The sequence below is a fragment of the Macaca fascicularis genome, chromosome 1 (genome assembly GCF_037993035.2).
Source record: "Macaca fascicularis isolate 582-1 chromosome 1, T2T-MFA8v1.1".
NCBI lineage: Eukaryota > Metazoa > Chordata > Mammalia > Primates > Cercopithecidae > Macaca > Macaca fascicularis.
In genome coordinates, this window is record NC_088375.1 from 191,215,313 (window position 1) to 191,234,818 (window position 19,506).

The 19,506-nt window shown below is 54.8% G+C and overlaps 1 protein-coding gene across 45 annotated transcripts in view; it reads right to left on the bottom strand.

Moving 5' to 3' along the window:
* Positions 1-19,506, bottom strand: part of PTPRF (protein tyrosine phosphatase receptor type F) — a 93,759-nt gene that overhangs the window by 63,791 nt on the left and 10,462 nt on the right. For 41 of the 45 annotated variants that reach the window (XM_074009826.1, XM_074009749.1, XM_074009812.1 and 38 more), the window contains 3 exons: positions 15,775-15,910; positions 6,999-7,144; positions 6,694-6,835 (listed from right to left, as the gene is read on the bottom strand). In XM_074009826.1, the coding sequence (XP_073865927.1) occupies positions 6,694-6,835; positions 6,999-7,144; positions 15,775-15,865 (379 nt within the window). In that variant the 5' untranslated portion in view covers positions 15,866-15,910. Of the gene's footprint in view, positions 1-6,693; positions 6,836-6,998; positions 7,145-15,774; positions 15,911-19,506 lie in introns of those variants that run through there. The other 4 variants (XM_074009758.1, XM_074009721.1, XM_065523943.1 and 1 more) reach the window with 2 other exon arrangements.

The window sequence follows — 19,506 nt, forward strand, 5'->3', positions numbered from 1 at the left end:
CTGCTGCTGCCCACACAGCTTGTAAGGCACACACCACCTGCTGTTCACTCCCACCCCCCACACACTGCCCGAGGCACACCTACACACACAGCCTGCTGCACGTCACATGGCACACACACTGCTATCCACATGGCACACACACTGCCTGCTGCACACCACCTGCTGTACACACCACACACATGCACATTGTCTGACATCCACACACATACACTATGTGCTGCATGTACAAGCACAGTCTGCTGCACACCACCTGCTGTACACACCAAACACATGCACAAGCATTGACATCGATACACATACACTATGCGCTGCATGTACAAGCACAGTCTGCTGCACACCACCTGCTGTACACACCAAACACATGCACAAGCATTGACATCGATACACATACACTATGCGCTGCATGTACAAGCACACAGTCTGCTGCACACCACCTGCTGTACACACCACACACATGGCCTGCTGCACAAATATACTGCCTGTTGCGCATGTACACACACAGCCTGCTGCACACACATACGCTGCCTGAGGTATACACACATAGCCTGCTGCACACCACCTGCTGTACACACCACACAGCCTGCTGCACGCACACACACGCACTGCCCACTGCATACCACCTATTGTACACACACACACACTGCCTGCTGCACACCACCTGATGTACATACCATGCACACTGCTTGCTGTACACTCCTGCAAGCTACCCGCTGCGCGCACACACACACACAGCCTGCTACACACCACCTGCTAGACACACACACATAAACATACCGCCTGCTGCGCACCCCACAAACTACTCGCTGCACATAAACACACACACACACACACACCACACACTGCCTGATAAAGATACTGCCTGCTGCACACCACCGGCTGTACACACACACACAGAGCCTGATACATATACACAGCCTGCTGCACACCACCTGCTGTGCACCAAACTACTCGCTGCATGCTGCACATAAACACACACCATACACTGCCTGATACATACACACACACTGCCTGCTGCACACCACCTGCTGTACACACACACACAGAGCATGATACACACAGCCTGCAGCACACCACCTGCTGTACACACACACACAGAGCATGATACACACAGCCTGCAGCACACCACCTGCTGTACACACACACACACACACACTGCCTGCTACACACAGCTTACTGCACACCTGTTGCACACCCTTGCTGCACATAAACACGCATACACTGCCTGATATAAACACAGGTAGCCTGCAGCACAGCACACTGCATGCATATATTGCCTAATACACAAACACACACACTGCCTACTGCCTCCACCACCTGATGCATACTCCTTGTATATACATAGCCCATAAGGTACTCACTACCTGCTTACATACCACACCCACGCACTGCCTGATGCACACAAACACTGTGTGCTGCACACACTGCCCCTTCCCCACTGCCTGAAGCTCACTGTGCACTGACTACTGCACACCCGTTCTGTGCACACAGCTTGCAAGGCAGCACCCCTGCTATATACACTGCACCACACACTTCACACACACACTGCCTTAAACATGGAACACAGAGCACCCACACCACACAAAGAGTGCACGTTATCTGCCCTATCAATGACCCCAAGACAAACAATGCTACCTCTACTCAGACCCCAAGACAAACTAGCTACCTTGGAGCTAGGCCCCCCCAGGACAAGTCCAAAACAGCTCATCTCTCCTCCACAGTCTCTTTCTTCTCCCTGCCTCCTTGTCCCTCCCAGAACCTACCCAAAATCATCAGTGCCCTCCCCACACCACTAAATGTCTGGCGGCCTCCTGGGCTTTCCCAGCCAGTCCTTCCAGGCCTGAAACCCGCGGCCCCAGGTGAATCCATGACTTACAGACTGAGCTCCAAGACCTTCACTGCCCCCCATCCTCCTGGGGGGAAAGGCCAGGAATCCAGGCCTGCCTCCCTCCCCTCCCCCAGGGCTCCCCCTCCCTGGTGAGGGAAAATGTCAGATTCCCTGTCTCAGTGGCGGCAGCGGGCGGGCGGGTTGGAGGGGGAGTGATTCAGCCGCCGCCTCAAGAGTGCGGAGCGAGAAGAGCTTTTCCTGCCATTACCCGGCGAGGGAGAGGCTGGCGCGCTAATGGCTTCAATTACCACTCAGACAGGAACGCTGGGCGGCGGGCCCCACGCTCATCACAGCCAGGACGGGCTCACCCCGGCCAGCTTGTGCTGGGCACCTCCACCTCATATGCAGCCCTGGCAGGGTTGTTGAGGGGAGGCCACACTGGGAATGACAATCCTGCTCAGAAGCGGGGTGCAAAGGGCACGGCTATGGGGAATGAGTGGGGGGCACTCCCATGGGCTGTGGTGGGAGTGGCCCTAGCCAGAGCAGTTGGGCCTGGTGTGACATGAGGCAAAGGCAGAGGCCACAGAAGAGACTGCAGGCCTGGACTCCTTTTTGGGGGCACACTGATCTTCACCTGAGCCATTTCACCCTGGACAGCCCTCAGCCACTCTCCAAGGAGCCCAGCTCACAGGCAGAGCTGTATGCAACTCAGGAAGGGGGCTGGACTCTTACTTCTCAGATCCCAACCAGCTCCGTCCCCTCCCCAGCCCTCCTCAGACCCTGTGGTGGTCTCCCAAGAATGGCCCTGGCTCCTGCCGGCCCCATCCCAGAGTTCCAGTCTAGCCATCCTTTCACCCAGTTCCTGCAGGCACCCAGCTTGGGGAGGGGTGGGGTGAGACGGGGCGGGGGGCGGGTGTTCACCCTCTGGCTCTCCCCCAGCACGCCTTTCTGTCAAGCCCAATGCTGGTCAAGGTTACACAGACCAACAGGATAAGTCAGCATTTTGTCTTCCTGGTGCTGTGTTTCAGAAGCAGGAGGGGCTCACTCAGGCCCACAGCTCCACACCCTTCCCCGGAACATGGACAGGGTCTGGGTACTTGTGCCACACTCTCCCCAGCCTCATCAGACACATCTCACACCCCAGAAGCACAAACATATACTGCCCGCCCCGGTAAAGAAACCAAACAGAGACACCTCCTGCAGAGACACCTCCTGCCAGTCCCTTTTTTTTTTTTTTGAGATAGAGTCTCCCGTCGCCCAGGCTGGAGTGCAGTGGTGCAATCTCAGCTCACTGCAACCTCCTCCTCCTGGGTTCAAGCAATTCTCCTGCCTCAGCCTCCCAAGTAGCTGGGACTATAGGCGTGCACCACCACGCCCAGTTAATTTTGTATTTTTTGGTAGAGATGCGGTTTTGTCATGTTGGCCAGGCTGGTCTGGAACTCCTGACCTCAAGTGATGTGCAGGCCTCTGCCTCCCAAAGTGCTGGGATTACAGGCGTGAGCCACCGCACCCAGCCCCTGCTGTCAGTCTGAGTCGGTTCTCCTCACTCCGGGCCTGAAAGACCACCTCCATCCTCCTCAACCCTTTAAAAGATAAGGCTGCCCAGGGCAGTGGCAGAGGTAAGAGGGCTCCTGACACAGGACCTGGGGCTTAGGCGCTTTTGAAGGACTTCTCTTTCAACACTAACAAGGAGGCCCTGTTCCCCAATCTGAGAGCCTGAAAAGAAGCCCTCTGGGGCATCTGGTCCTTCAGCTGCCTACCAAATGCCAGGGCAGGGCAGACGGCTCCCTGCTAGGACAAATGCCAACAGGAGGACTGGGCAGCGTTGAAATACTTGCCCCAGGTCACGAGTGGGGAAACTGAGGTCAGCAGTGGCAGGGAGGAGCCTGAGAACTCAGCAATCAGTGATGCTGGTCCAGGACCTGTTCTCTGAGTTCCTACTGCACAGGTAAGTCCCCCCATGGGAGTAGACAGTGGGGCTGCACCACCCGGATGATGCCAGGCAGCACGGAGGAAAACCACCTTCAGCTCACATGGTGAGGCCTCAAGATGTACAGCTTCCAGCCCCACAGCAACCACCACCACCCTCCTGGGAAGTGCTTCATACAGAGCATTCAATCTTCCAAACCAGCTTGGATGGTAGGCATTATATCCATTTACAGATGGAGCAAATGAGGCTCAGAGGCATAGTTACTAACCCAAAGACACATGGGAAGTGAGTGGTACAGAGTCTTAACCACTGTCCGCCATGGATCCTCTAAGCTTATAGAGCCCATGGACTCACACGAGACACAGATGCAAAAGAGTAACTGGCAGTGGGCATGGTAGCTCATGTAAGCCCAACACTTTGGGAGGCCGTGGTGGGTGGATCACGAGGTCAGGAGTTCGAGACCAGCCTGGCCAACATGGTGAAACCCCATCTCTACAAAAAATACAAACATTAGCTGGGCGTGGTGGTGCCCACCTGTAGTCCCAGCTACTGGAAAGGCTGAGGCAGGAGAATCACTTGAACCCGGGAGGCAGAGGTTGCAGTGAGCCGAGATCACCACTGCACTCCAGTCTGGCAACAGAGACTCCGTCTCAAAAAACAAACAAACAGAAAAAACAAAAACCAAACAACAACAACAACAAAAAGAGTAACCGAATGAGATGTGGCTGTGAACAGATAAAGTTATGGTGTAAAAATGGCCAATGTGAAAAGATGTTCAGCTGTTCTTGTAATCAAAGATATGCAAATTAAATTGAGATGCCACTTTTTGCCTATTAACTTGGCAAAAAATTTTCTGATGATAATTCCCAACACTGGGGAAGATGTGCAGGAAAGAGGTACTCTTCTGCCCTGCTTGGCAGGAGTATGAACTGACACAATCTTCTGGAAATATGGAAAGGCTTAAAAATGCATATGCCCTTTGACTCAGCAATTCCACTTCCATGAATCTAGAATAAGGAAATAATGAGGAAGGTGAACACATCCATCTGCAACGATGTGTATGGCACCTTATTTATAGAAACAAAAAACTGAGAACAACATATGTGTCCAACAATAAGGGAATGGCTAAATAAATTAGGGTACTTCCATGTGACAGCTTACCCATAGCCATTAAGGATAATGATACAGGCCGGACACGGTGGCTCACACCTGTAATCCCAGCTCTTTGGGAGGCCAAGGTGGGCGGATCACGAGGTCAGGAATTCAAGACCAGCCTGACCAATATGGTGAAACCTCATCTCTACTAAAAATACAAAAATTAGCCGGGCATGGTGGTGCGTGCCTGTAGTCCCAGTTACTCGGGAGGCTGAGTCAGAAGAATTGCTTGAACCCAGGAGGTGGAGGTTGCAGTGAGCCAAGATGGCACCAATGCACTCCAGAGCGAGACTCTGCCTCAGAAAAAAAAAAAAAAAAAAGGATTAATGATACAGAAGAATATTTAATGACAAGAAAAATGTCATATATATATATATATATATTTTTTAAGCAGTCTACAAATCATCAGACAGTATGTGGTCCCATTTCTGTTCACACACACACATATGTGTATATATATATGCACAGAAAATAGACCATGAGCAAATAACCAAATGTTATTAGTAGAGGTAGACAGACATTTTAATTTTTCCCTCTGTGCTATTCTATACTTTTCAATTCTTCAAAAAGGAACAGGTATCAACATCACATTTAAAAAAAGAAAGCAACAATTGGCCAGGTGCAATGGCTCACACCTATAATCCCAGCACTTTGGGAGGTTGAGGCAGGTGGATCACCTGAGGTCAGGAGTTGAAGACCAGCCTGACCACATCTCTACTAATACTACAAAATTAGCCGGGCATGGTGGTGCATGCCTATAATCCCAGCTACTTGGGAGGCTGAGGCAGGAGAATCACTTGAACCCAGGAGGCAGAGGTTGCAATGAGCTGAGATCGCACCATTGCATTCCAGCCTGGGCAACAAGAGTGAGACTGTGTCTCAAAAAAAAAAAGAAAAAAAAGAAAGCAACAATCGATGCTATATTTTGAAAATACAAATTCAGACTGATGAATCCGTTGTGGCTGGGGTCTGATCATGTCACCCCCGCCTTGTTTGTGGCTTCCTATGTCCCTAGGAGAGTGTTCATTTCTCAGCCAGAGCCTGTGTAATCTGCCCTCCAAACCTCTCCAGACTCATGCTGAATTGCTTTCCCCTTTTTCCTGTGCTCTCTAGCTCCCCCTCTGCCCTCCAGAAAACCCAAATTGAACTACTCAGAGCTCTCTGAAAGCTCCATTCTCTCTTGCTTCTGGGCCTGGGCACCTGCCTAACTGCCAACCGCCACCCCCAACTCCCACCTGTCCTCAAGACTTGGCTTAGACACAGCTCTCTCCTCCTCGATGCTCAGAGGACTTCAAGGTGATCCAGGGAATGCTTGTGAATGCATGGAGAAGCCACCAAGTGAGAGAAGACACTAAAATCCACGGACACAGCCCCAAGCCTCAGCTCACAGGGGCAACAAGAAACACACCTGACACCTACGGCCAGGCTCCACATGGAAATCAGGTTCACTGCCACAGCCACAGCCATAACCACATAACCCAAGGGATACACAGCTGCAGCTCCACATCTCGAGTCAGACCCCAGACCCCACCCAAGCGACGACCCAGCTCAGCAGTAGAATACAAATGCATCATGCCCCACATGGCTGGCCTCAGCATAAGCCACACAATCCAGGTCAGATCCAATGACTATCACTGTCCACCACTGACTTTCACCGACCCCAAGGTGGCCAGTCCTCCTTTCCGCCAAATGCACATGGGCCCAGGGTAGGATCAAGGCTGGCTGGCTCTTCCCGCACCTCAGCCCGGCAGCCCACTGTGCCACATGTCTCCCTAGCACGTACCTTCAAGCACTGAGAGCTTGGCACTAGTGTTGATCTCACCCAGGCTGTTAGTAGCTGTACACTCATAGATGGCTTCATCTCGCTGCACCCGCAATGGCTGGATCCGAAGCACTGACCCTGCCCCATCATCAAACTCAATGACCTGTCAAGGGGACAGACGTGGGGTCACAGCCTACTCAGGACACAGGAGCCTGCTCAGGGTCAGTTGTCCTCCCACCCTCAAAAGGTCCATGGGGAGGGAGACTGAAAGGAGAGAGTGTGGGCAGACCCTCAGCCCTGCCTACCCCTTCCCACCACAGACACACCTCAAAGCGCTGGGAGCTGACTTTCTTCCCCTTCTTCATCCATGTGATGCGTGGCTTGGGTTCTCCTGTGGCTTGGCACACGAAGGAGGCTACCCCTCCTGACAACCCAGTCTGGTCCTCAGGGACTTTAATGAAGACAGGTTTGCCTGGAAGAGATGGAGACACCAAGTCACCACGGCACAGTCACTACAGGAATGGCCAGTGAGGCAGGTGGCAGTCATGGGAGCAGAGAGAAAGACCTACAAAGAAAACACGGACACCTCACCTTTATGCAGCGCTTAGGACGTGCCAGGCACTGTTCAGAGAGCTTAACATTTTTTAACTCTGTTAAGCATATGAGGTGGGTGCTATAACTGTTATCTGTTTCTAGAGGCCCAGAGAGGTTAAGAGATTTGTCCAATATAACACAGCTGGTAAGTGGTAGAGCTAAGATCCGAATCCAGGTGTTCGGAGTCTGGAGTTCACACTACCACTGCACCCTTCCGTTGCCCTCCCCACATCAATTCCAAGCTCCAGGAAAAAGGCGTGCTGGAGAGCTTCTGGGAAGAGCTCCAGCTCTCCCAGAGAGTTGTCCCTCCCCCTGCTCTCCATCTCAGTGATGGCACCACCATCCACCCCGGGGCTCCAGCCAGGAACCGTGACTCCTCCCTCTCTCCCAGCCCCCACATACCAGCAGCAGTCCCCAAGGCCTAGACAGTCCAGTTCCTAAGTATCTCTGGATGTCTTCCCAGGTGAATGCTTTCCTGTAAATCTGCCTCTCCCATCCCTCCCCCACTGACTTGGTTACTGCCTTCTGACAGTCTCCTCAAGGTGTCCACAGGGAGGCAGACGGAGGAAAAGAAAGGTGGGGGCTCGGCCGGGCGCGGTGGCTCACGCCTGTAATCCCAGCACTTTGGGAGGCCGAGGCGGGCGGATCACGAGGTCAGGAGATCGAGACCATCCTGGCAAACACGGTGAAACCCCATCTCTACTGAAAACACGAAAAAATTAGCCGGGCGTGGTGGCGGGCGCCTGTAGTCCCAGCTTCTAGGGAGGCTGAGGCAGGAGAATGGTGTTAACCCGGGAGGCGGCGGAGCTTGCAGTGAGCAGAGATCACGCCACTGCACTCCAGCCTGGGTGACAAAACGAGACTCAAAAAAAAAAAAAAAAAGAAAGGTGGGGCCTCAGACATGGCACTGCCACACCCTCATCACCTCAGTACACATACCAGGGCCAACCTGCAGCCCCTATCCCTAAGAATTCCACCACCTAGGGTCATGAACCCAGAGAAGCCCAACCCATTTGCTACAATCTTGTAGCAGTAACTCGTTAATCTTGACAGCTGATCCGTTTCCTATTAATCAGGCCAATGAACAGCTCCAAAAAGGGCTAGTGCCGTGAGAAATGACCTTTTAGACCACCTGTTCGGTCCCCAGGAGCCCAGGCCCAGCCTGGCACCTGGCACAGAAACGTGTGCAATGATCACAATCCTTTGCCAAGCACCCACTCTGCACCAGGTTCTTTATCTTTAGTCCTTCATTGCTATTATCCCCAGTTTACAGGCTCAGAGGAGTCAAGTCACTTGTCCAAGGTCACATGCCAATCAGGGGCACATCTGGGACCTGAATCCAGGCATGTTTGACTGTAAAACACCTGGTACGAAACAGTTCACACAAGACTGTCAGGGACCTTGACAAGAACAGAGTCAGTGGAGTGGTGGGTGGGGGGCCAAAGCCAGACCAAAGATGGCCAAAGAATGACTGGGAGGTGATGAGAGAGAGAGGGAAGTACAGGTGACTATACAGCCGGCAGCTGGAAAGGATGAGGGGGGAAGGGAGGTTTGTGAATTTTTGTTTTTCTTTTTTTCTTGAAGACAGATATGAAAGGCAATGTTTAAATACTGATGGGAGCCAGCAGAGATGGAGAAGGTGTTGATCCAGCAGAGAAGGGTCAGCAGATGGGGCAGAGTCTCCAAAGAGGAGAGGGTCTATGGGAGCGAGGTAGGGAGTAGCAGCTGCAGGTACCAGCAGGGAAGGAACTTTTCAGAACTCCAGGGGCCAGGGGCTCTGGGGGTTTTATGTAATTATTATGCAAGTCACTCACCATCTCTGAGCCTCTGTTTTCCCATCTCCAAAATAGCGAGACAGGATTCTGTCATAGATGGAATGTCTGTAAACTGCTTTACGTGGTGGGCCTTCCATGAGTGAGGCCATCATTCGTATCAACATTATCAGTCTCACAGCAATCCCATAAGGTAGGTAGCATTATTATCCCCATTTAAGAGGTGGGGAAATAGAGGCTCAGAGGGTGAAATGACTGGCAAGTCAGAGGGATACAGGTGTGGAGCCAGGCTTTGATCCAGCCTTCTCACTCCTAAGCTTGCCTATGGCCTTCCCTGGAGGGAGACCTTGGGACTGACTATGTTCTTAGAGTGCCTAGGGCAGGCTTGGGCAGCCAGCTCAGCGAGGCTGTAGCGGCTAGAAAGACAAGGAGACACCACAGAAGGTCCAGAACCCCCCAGCGTGCCTTGCCCTTCCCCTGAATGCCATATGAATGAGGCGCCAGGCTCTCCCAACTGCAGATGTCTGCAAAGTTGGCCCCTGTTGCTCCTTCCAGACAGGTGCTTTCAGACACGACTCTCCTGCTCAGGCTCCACTGGGGGTGTCTCCTGTCCCCCACCCCCATACCGCGCACTCTTCCCCCACACTTGAAGCCCTCCACAGAGCAGCTCAGGGTTCTCCATCTGCGCTGCCACACCCTAGTCCAGATACCACCTTCCCTTGACTGGCACCCCATTGGCCTAACACGCAGGAGGCCCTGCCTCCAGGCTTGCCCCATGCCTCCCGTCTGTTCTCTACTTAGTGTCCACAGTGAGCTGACAGACTCCCCAGACACCCAGCCCCATCAGAACCCTCCAAAGGCCCCTGAATCACTCTCAAAACAAAACACCTATTATGGCAGACAAAGCCACCGGGTCTGACCGAGCTGCTCTCCCCAGAGCCCCAGCTTTGACTCCTCTAAAGAAGCAATGTCATGTTCCCTGCAGCCACAGGGCCTTTGCATAAGCTGCTGCTTCTGCCAACCTCCACTGTACCCTCTAACTTCCATTCATCCTTCTGCTCTCCATTTGAATATCACTGCCTTCTCCAGTCCCCCTGCCCCCAACCCATGTGCTCAGTTCCTGGTTTGAAATTCGAGGGTAACTCCCTTGCCTCCCACAGCACTGCTCCTAGCTTATTACCTACCTGCTGAGCTTATAACTTTCACTCACGGTTTATTAGGCACACGTGTGAGGCTATTACTTTTCCACATTTTTGGTGTTTGATTAATGGCTGCTTCCCCTCCTAGAACATAACCCTGGGCAGGGCAGAGAGCATGCCTGTCTGGTTTCCTGTCCCAGTGTATGACCCAGTTCCTGGCACCCAGGGGTGGAGAATGAAAGAAGGACCGAACTGAGAAACTGAGGAGGATGAGGACTGCGGCCCCTGCTGCACCACGGGAGAGAAACCCGGGGAAAAAGTGCCCCCCTCCAGCTCCTGCCGGGACCTGCAGCGGCAGAAACCGGGCGCTGGAACCTGCTGAACCGGAATGGCCGGGCGAGTGGGCCTGGGGGCGGGGCGGGGCGGGGCGGGGCCTCAGCTCCAAACAAAGAAGCAGAGAGGAGACGCCGGGGAGGAGAGCCAGGTGTGGGTCACCGGCGGCCTGGAAGGAGGAGGGCCCGAGAGCCGTGGGAGGCTGGGCTGTGCCCAAGGCCTGGGGCTATCGAGGAGGCAGAACAACTCCCCTCCCTTGGAGGCTGGAGAGGAGCCTGCACCCTGCCCGCCTACCCAACAGACTCGGCCAGGCTGGCCCAGTGCAGCCCGGGGGACCAGACAGGCAGGCCCCGCCCCTCGACCAGGCCTCGCCCTCCGCTTCCCTCCAATCCACCTCCACCCGCAGGACACAGCACCGGAGACAAGGCGTTGCCCCTTTCGTTCAGCAGAGAATCTTCGGGGAGCTCAGATCTAACCACACCTCTCCTCAGCTACCAACGGGCCTGACGTTCCTCTCTCCACTCCCCTCTGAAATGTGGTCCTCCCAAGCTCTCAGGCTCACCTTTCTTTAGTCTTTTTTTTTTTTTTTTTGAGAGGGGGGCCTCACTTTGTCACCTAGGTTGGAGTGCAGTGGCACAATCAGCTCACTGTAACCTCCGCCTCCATCTCCTGGGCTCAAGCGATCCTCCCACCTCAGCCTCCCGAGTAGCTGGGACCACAGGTGCACACCACCATGCCTGGCTAATTTTTTGTATTTTTGGTACAGACAGGGTTTCACCACGTTGCCCAGGCTGGTCTCAAACTCCTGAGCTCTGGCGATCCACCTGCCTTGGCCTCCCAAAGTGTTGGGATTACCGGCGTGAGCCACCACACCCGGCTTCTTTACTTTTTCAACAAGTATTTTTTGATCACCTACTATAGTATAGGCCCAGCACTGTGCAGAGCACACAGCTTGGACCCACCACCCAGGCTACCCTGACAGGCCAGGTCCTCGGGCTCCTCCCTGCCTTTGAGCATGCCCAGCCCAGCCCCTCTCTCATGTCCCACCTGACCAAGCTGCTGCAGGAGCCTGCTCTGTGTCCCATGGCCTGAGGCGCCCGGGGCTTCCCATCCCAGCACTGACCAGATCCCACAGTGTCAGGTCCCCAGGCAGGCAGCAAACCAAGCTACTTTGACTACTCTGCCCAGTGCCTGACCCACAGCTGGTGTTCAGGGAGATCTGAACACAACTTCTGAGACTGGGTCAACAGGGTGCCACCAGAACACACCAGGAGGGCCTTTCTGCCAGTTACCCACTGCCACCTGGCCTGACACCCCACGAGAGCATGCCCCCTCCCCAACACACACAGCCGCAGAGCCCTTTCAGCTCAGCTCCCGGGGTATGCACGGCAACATTCTCGGGCCACCAAACCCATGCAGGGTAGGAGGAAGTGGCCTAAGAAAGGAATAAGTGGAACTGGCTGGAAGAGGGCGGCTGCAACCACCTCCCAGGGAGGTTGTAGGGGTCCAGCCCCAGGGACAGTCAAACTGGGCCACCATCAAGGCTCTTCTATAGAGAGACTGACTGCTATTTTGTGCCTTTCCCATGGAGTACACATACACACGTACACAAAGGGAACACGGAGGCAGGGCTGTGAGGGCCAGTGAGGGCAGGGCAGGGACCTTCTGGAGAGGCAGATCTCCCCGGCTCTGAGCAGCTTAGGCAGGGACTCAGTGAGCTCCTCTGACTGCTCCTGGTGCCCCCTGGAGCCCACTCAGAGACAAGCCTGGTTCCCAGGGACACAGCAAGAGCCGCAGGTCACGGCCTCAGATAAGGGGAATACATACTAGGTTCCAGGCACCTCGTCCACGTGACCTCAGTTAACCTTTCCAGGTAGGCGTGATTATCCGCATTGTGCAATAGGGAAACAGGCCGAGAGAGAGAAAGCAGCGGAAACTGTGGGAAGTCCCACAGGGAGCAGAGTCTAGACAGGCCACCCATAGAACAAGGGGGAGAGCATGACGACAGACGACAGACCCTGTGTGCTCCACAGGCTCTGGGGAGGAGGGAAATGACACAACAGACACACTCCCAGCTCCTCAGCCTCTGCCCACCTCTGTCTACCCACCCACCACCCACTACCCACCCCTCCAGCCAGCACGCATCCTGCTCTGGGATTCTGGGTACATGGGCCATACCCAGGGTCTCACTCCCACCTGGTCCCAGGACCCCACCTCTGTCCCATGCTGTCAGGTTCTCACTGTGGCTCTCCCATGAGTTCCACAGAGAAGCCCAGCCACATTCCTGCTTCTTCCCCTAAACCCCACCTCATTATGCAATATGCCCCCATTAGCAAATGTCCACTCACCCTTCAGGGCTCCCCTCTTCCAGGAAGCCTCCCAACTCCCCTCCCAAGATGCTTCTGCCATGGCCTGTGTCACTGCACCCACCCAGCACACCCTGTGGTCACTGCTCACAAGCCTGTGCCTCCACACTACAGGTCCTGCCTGAAGGCAGGCACGCGACACGCACTTGAGATCAGCAAAAAACTCTGCCCTGGCTCAGGACACCTCTGGCCCCACAACCTCCCCTCCCGAGAAGCCAAGAAGCCCAGCTGGGGAAGCTGCGCTGTGGCAGATCCTACCCCAATGTGTGCCCAAATCTCCACTGCAGCTGCGTGTGCGGCACTGACGCTGGGGCCTCTGGGCTAACTCTTGGCAGCTGCTTCTCCACCCGCTTCCCTCCACTCCCCTCAGAGGCCAGGGCCCCCATTCATTTGTCTCGTTAAGAGGCCTATTGAAACACATTTGTCCGCTCCGCGCTTCACTGCCCCAGCCATCAATTCTCTGGGGGGCCTACCCTACCTTCTGCAGTGGCCCTGTCCATGCATGGCCACTTGCCCCTGGCTAGTAGTTGCCCAAGCTCAGCCCGAGACCGGCCTCAGTGCAGGGAGAGATCCAAAAGTGTGTGCAGTGTAAGACAGGCCCGGAGGACAGACCCTGGCTCCTGGGGCTCAGTCACCATGACCCCGAGCCCGGGCTCCTGCCCCATGGCTCTCTGCCTGGGAGAAGGCCTGAGTCCCCCGAACTCCCTACCTGGATAAGGCAGGATTTCAGCTTCTTCAGCTGCTTTCTACCTTCAAGACCTGGTCTTTGGGCTTTGGTTCCTAAGGAACCAGCACGGAGGTGCTTGACTTTGCTTTAAAAACTGTTCCGCCTTGCCCCTACCAATTCCTACTGGGAACTGGTGAGCCACTAAAAGAAGTCAGCATGGTGGGTGAGTGGGGTGGGTAGGGGGACAGCAAGGGACGAGGTGGATAGAAGCTTGATAATGCAGGGCCTAGAGAAGGGTTACAACCCTGGGGGCCTGGGGGCAGGAGGGACTGAAGGATTCTAAACTGAAGAGTGACATGACTCTACCTTTGGAATGCAGAATGGATTAGGAAGGAAAAGACTGGAGGCAGGGAAATCGTCAGGAGGCTGCTGCATGCAAAAGCCCAAGAGCCGAGGGTGGCTTGAATGAAGGCGGGAGAGAGAGAAGTGGATGCATTCCAAAGATATTCAGAAGGTAGAAGCAACGGAGCTTGGTGATGGATTAGATGTGGGATATCACGGAGGGAGGAGGTTGGGAGGAGGCCCAGGTTCTGACTTGGGTGACCAGGTGGGTGGTAATGCCTTTCACAGGAGAGAACGTGGGAAGACAGCAGGCTAGGGGATGAGAGTGAGGGGTACAGGTTGGAGCGCGTTGGGTCTGAGGCAGTAGGAGGGCAGCTCTTCTCCCAGAATGTGTTATCTGTTGAAGCCCAGCTGGGCCATCCTTCCCCTGCCCTAGAGCTCCTGTCTGAAGGCCCTCAGAGTGCCTGGGGTTGGGTCAGCGGGGAGGGCAAGGACCGTACTTCAGTGTCCAAGAGCTGCTGACCACACCTGGACAAGCCTTCACCTTCCTGCCAACCACAGGGGTCACACCTGATAGGGCTTTCTACTCCAACCTGCCCCTGCAGGTTCCAGGCAAGCCTGGAGATACCCTGCCCCACTTCCCCATGTGATTCCCCACCTGTCTTGTTCCTTGCTCTCATCTCCCCAGCCCTCTCTTTGGTACCTGGTGCTCCCATGACCCTTCGCCCCACCCCTTGGGAATGCCTGCCCCTTCTCCTTTCCCTTCTATCTCCACCCAGGACCCAGCACCTAAGGACAAAGGGCGGGACCACGCCAGTCCCACCCACTCCAGAATGTTTCTGAATAATTAATGAGCCATTAGAAGAAAGAGCCCCGGTGGGGCAAGGGGAGAGATCTGTGCCCAGAGATACGGAGGCGGAGGTGGGTGGGGGAGCCCTATGGCCTGGTGACCCATGGGCTGACCCCAGGGTTGGCCCTGGATCACCCCTGGGCTCTGGACAGGCTGGGAACGGCCCCTTCCCCCAGGGACCTTGGCTCCGACCTCGCCCCTCCCCCTCAGCTTGCAGATTGGCTAAATCTGCCCTGTGCCCCGCCTCCCACCAGTAACCAAGCAGTGGTAACCATGGTGACGGGGCGGGCTGCGGCCAGTCTCATAGTGCCAGGCAGGGGGAAGGGCAGCAGGAAAGGGACCAAAGTTCGGAGTTGGATCTGGATGGGGACAATTCCACCCCCTTCTAACACAAACACACACACAGGGGCGTTGCTCAGCTTCCTGCCGGCCAAACACAATCCTTCCCCCATTTCCAGGGCTGAGGAGCTGGGGTAGGGGGGATGCTCCTTTGCCTAGAAGGTCCCCATGAAAAGAGAAGGAGGGGCTCAGATCTGGATATTTGGATCCTGAGGGTCCGGCGTAGGGGAAGAGCTATGGGTAGCTCCTGCTTTTGACCCTCCTTGGGCCTATGGACACACCTGGCATCCTGGGCATGCATCCATACACATGCCCTGCGTGCCACCCCCCGATTCCCATGCTGACCCCTGGCTGTAGCTCACACTGTGCCTTCAGCACAGATCTGCAACAGGGGACACAGCACATGCACAGGCACATCACACAGTGACCACATGAATCCAGGACAGGTCTCACCCTGGCCCCGTAAGACAGGGTCACGATTCGACTGCCCCACTCTGGTGCCTAAAGATGCTCCTAAGTACCCAGGTATTCCTTAGAAAGAGGCTCTCCAAGCAGTGGGGGCTCTCTAGGACAGAAGGTCTAAAGGGTTTCTGGCCATCCTGTCTCTCCTAGTAGCTGGTCTGTCCCCATCCCAGAGTCCTGCTGGGAAGGATGCCACCTTTCAACCTGGGAGATCTGCACCTTGAGGATTCAGACTTACTGTCACCATGGGCGCCTGCCACCAAACCAAGCATCACCAGTGCAGGCACAAGGGGCACCATCGTCCTCCCTGGGGCTGGCTCGGGGGCCATCCAGGGCTCTAGCTCCACAGCCAGCCACAGCCCAGGACAATCAACCTGTAATGGAGAGAAGGGCAGAGCTAGTTAGCTGGTATTTACTGGTATCCCTAATGGCCACCCTTGTCGCTTCCTGACCCCCACTGACCGACTGACCATGCAGAGCCTCGTTCAACAGACCTCCCCACCACTTGGGCTGCGCAATGACCACCTAGACCTCTGACCCCAGTGACCACCCAAGTTCCTCACTGGTTCCCCAGCACCCATAAGGACAGCCCAATAGTCACAGTGGAGGGAGAAAGAGTGCAGGAGGCCTTCAGGCCATTCTCTAAACCTGAGTAGGGGGTACAGGGAGTGGGTGACATCAGAGAATGTACAGTGTGTTCCATTCCAGACCTTGAGCTTCTAACTCACCCCCATAAGAGGACAGAGAAACAGGGTCAGAGAGACACAGGTGGCACAGAAGACAGAGAGACAAGACAGACAAGGAGCAGTGAAGGGCTAAGCAGACTGACTCTGGAGTCTCCCTGGGATAATTCTGTTGCCCCTCCTCTCCCCAGCAGGGAGGAAGAAGGTGGGAGGCCAGACTCCACAAGCACGCTGAGCACAGGCCCCAGAACACAGGCTTGTTAGCAGAAGACGAGCTCCAGGTATCAGAGGCTTCCAGCCAAAGCCACAACCCATCAGTGCTCGCCAGGACGTGCTCTTGACAAGCTGCTGCTGCCCTGCCTGGCCACCTTCGTCCTACCCAATTCCCATGGCACCTTCCCACTTCACAGAGAAACCACAGGGAGGCCTTAGTGGCCAGGAATGGGGGTGCTAGACCCTAGAATTCAAACCCCACATCTCTTCTGCCCTTGCCCCAGAAGCCCAGAGCCGAACAAGTGTAGGGAAGATGGGGTGTGAGCCTCACGCGCCGATGTTTGAGACAGGAAGCTATGCACAAAAAGACTGAGTAGCCTCTGGGACTGGCTGAATGCCTCTAGGCCTTTACTCCCAAAGCTCCTGGCCTGGAGTGCCCCCAGGCACACCTGGGTGAAGCCTCTAGTGTGGCCGCACTGTACATGGGAGATACGCTGCTATCGCTCTCTGGCCCCAGGGAGAGTGAGCTCCCCAGGGTCTCTCTCCCATACCCCTCACGGGGGGCACCAGGGAATGTATGGAAGTGCCCACAAGCTCTGATCACACCACGCTCTGGGCAGAGGGATGAGACGTGGTCAATCCCTCATGAATGCTGTGAAGACACAACAGAGCAGAGTGCATGATGACGGACACGCCCTGGGGCCCCGCAGTGATACCCATGGACTTCGGTCAGGGAGTTGTGATCAGACCCAGGTCCCCGCTGACCCACAATGGTAAGAGAATTTTCAAGGTGACAGGGCAGGTGAACAGGAAGGGGCAGGGCTCAAAGGTGCTCCGGTCCTTTCTGAAATTTGAACCCTTGTCTTAACTGAGATAATCAAAGGTCATGAGGTCAGGGAGCAGCAGTTGAGCAAAGGTGTTGGACAAAGCAGGTGGGACTGCAAAGTGGGATGGGGCCAAACCCAAAGGAAAAGGGGTGGGAGTTGTCCCCTGTCCCAGGATCTCACCAAAAATCTGAGACAGGAGCTGAACAACAAAGTAAGAACATTGAAGGGGCATGATGGGTGTCTACTTACACCAAGCTGGAGGGGGGGATCTGCTCCATGATCCCAGAGCTCAGGCGGCTGAGACCACAATGACGCCTGCAAGGCCACGCTGGGATGGGGGTCACACATCACTAAGGCCCTGCCTGAGCTTGCGCTATGGTGCCACATGCAGCCAACAATGGAGCACCTTCCCAGCGGCCATCAAGTGGTGGACTATGAGTGGCTCTTCCTCCCTGGGCCTGTGGACACATCTGGTATCCTATGCCAGGCCAGGTCATCATGGGGGTATGGGCCTCTGATGGACCATCCTGGAGCCCCTGATTGAGATACATGAGTTTATAACTCAATAGTTGTGGTGCACCAAAGGACAGGGTACGGCGGCCTTGTACCGGCATCACGGGTATAACACTACAATAGTCACAGATGTTAACTCCCAGGAACAAGCATTCCAAGCATGTAACCCCTGCCAGGCAGGCTTCATAGGGACATAGGCCCCCAGCACGAGCATATCTCCCTGCTCTGAAAATAAAATGCACAGTACAGTCATCACAGGATACAGCTCCCCAGTACAATGAGCAGAGGCTTAATCCCCTGTAGCCGCCTTGGTGCAGTAATCATAGCAGTGTAACTCCCAGGTGCAGACATCATGGAGGTTTAACCATGTGGTCTAGACATCACGTGGGTGCACCCAGAGGGTACAGTGCAGCTGCCTGATAAGGACATTACAGGGGTGCAACTCCCCATACATTATCACAGAGATGTAACGTGCTGTTACAGACATCACGGTGGGGGCAGAGCTCCCAGGAGAGCCATCGTGGGGGTAAACTCCCAGAATAGACACCCATGTGGTACAAGCTTGGATGAGAGTCTGGCCATGGGTGTTAAGAGAACTTGAGCCTCAGGTAACCCTACCCCCAACCTGGGGCCTCCAGGAACCCCGTGTCTCTGGGTTGGGGTGCTCAGGACACTTTGTTCAGATCCAGAAAGTAGAAGAGAGAGCTTCTTCCAGTGGTCCATGATGGACACAAGGACACAGATGCCCAGGGAGATGGGGAAACACAAGGGACACACACAAACACATTCTCAGGCAACTACTCGGGCAACCACACAGCTGTACGAGCCAGGGTCTCTCCCTCACCAGCTCCTGGTGAAAGCAAACTGCCTCCCGCCCCGGACTCCGGGCACAGAGCCTGCCCTGGTGTCAGGCGGTTCAGGCCACTCCCAGCTCCAGGGCCTCCCTCATCAGAGCAGAGCAGCCCTGGATCCCCAGGCCTGGCCTAAAGTCTAGACCTTGGCCCTACACCAGCCCCCAGAGTCCCAGGGTCACCTGCGGGGAGAAGGTGGGAAAGGAACAGGGGGCAGGGCTGCTGCTAGCCTGAATGCGGTTGCAAGGCTGAGCACCTTGTGAATCCATGCAACGGTCTTCACAGCAGAGCACCCACTTCACCAGCATGGCTGGGTGAGCCTGGGCTTTCAACAACCAAGATAAAAACAAGGCCGGGGCACTTGGGCACTCAAGCTCGTCTCTGAATTGCACTGTGGACCATCCGTTCTGCCAAGCTGACATACTTGGGCAGGAACACAATTACATACGGTATGATATTATAGAATATAATTGGACACAATTTTTCCACATTCAGAATGGTTTTAATATATCCTTTTCCTTTGCTACGTCAGTGTAAAGCTGCCAACTGCCCTTTCTTGGGAAGAACTGTCCTTTATTCTCAAATTTTGTCCTTGGTGTTAAAATGTTCTTTCCTGTATGAAACGATGGGGATAGCAGGTAACAGTTGTTTTTTTATAATGCCTTTACTTAGCAAAATAAAAAATTGCCAACCCCATATCTGGCTCTTGAGTACTTTTGGAAATTGTATTGGTTCGTGAAACCAAAGAGCCTGGGAATCACTGCTTTGAGGGAAAAGGAAGAAGCAGGCACTAGAGCAAACCATAGCATTCGCGTATGAACGTCACAGAAGGTTCATGTTACAAAACACAGAAGCCATGTCACCTCCATGCAGCCCACCCTAA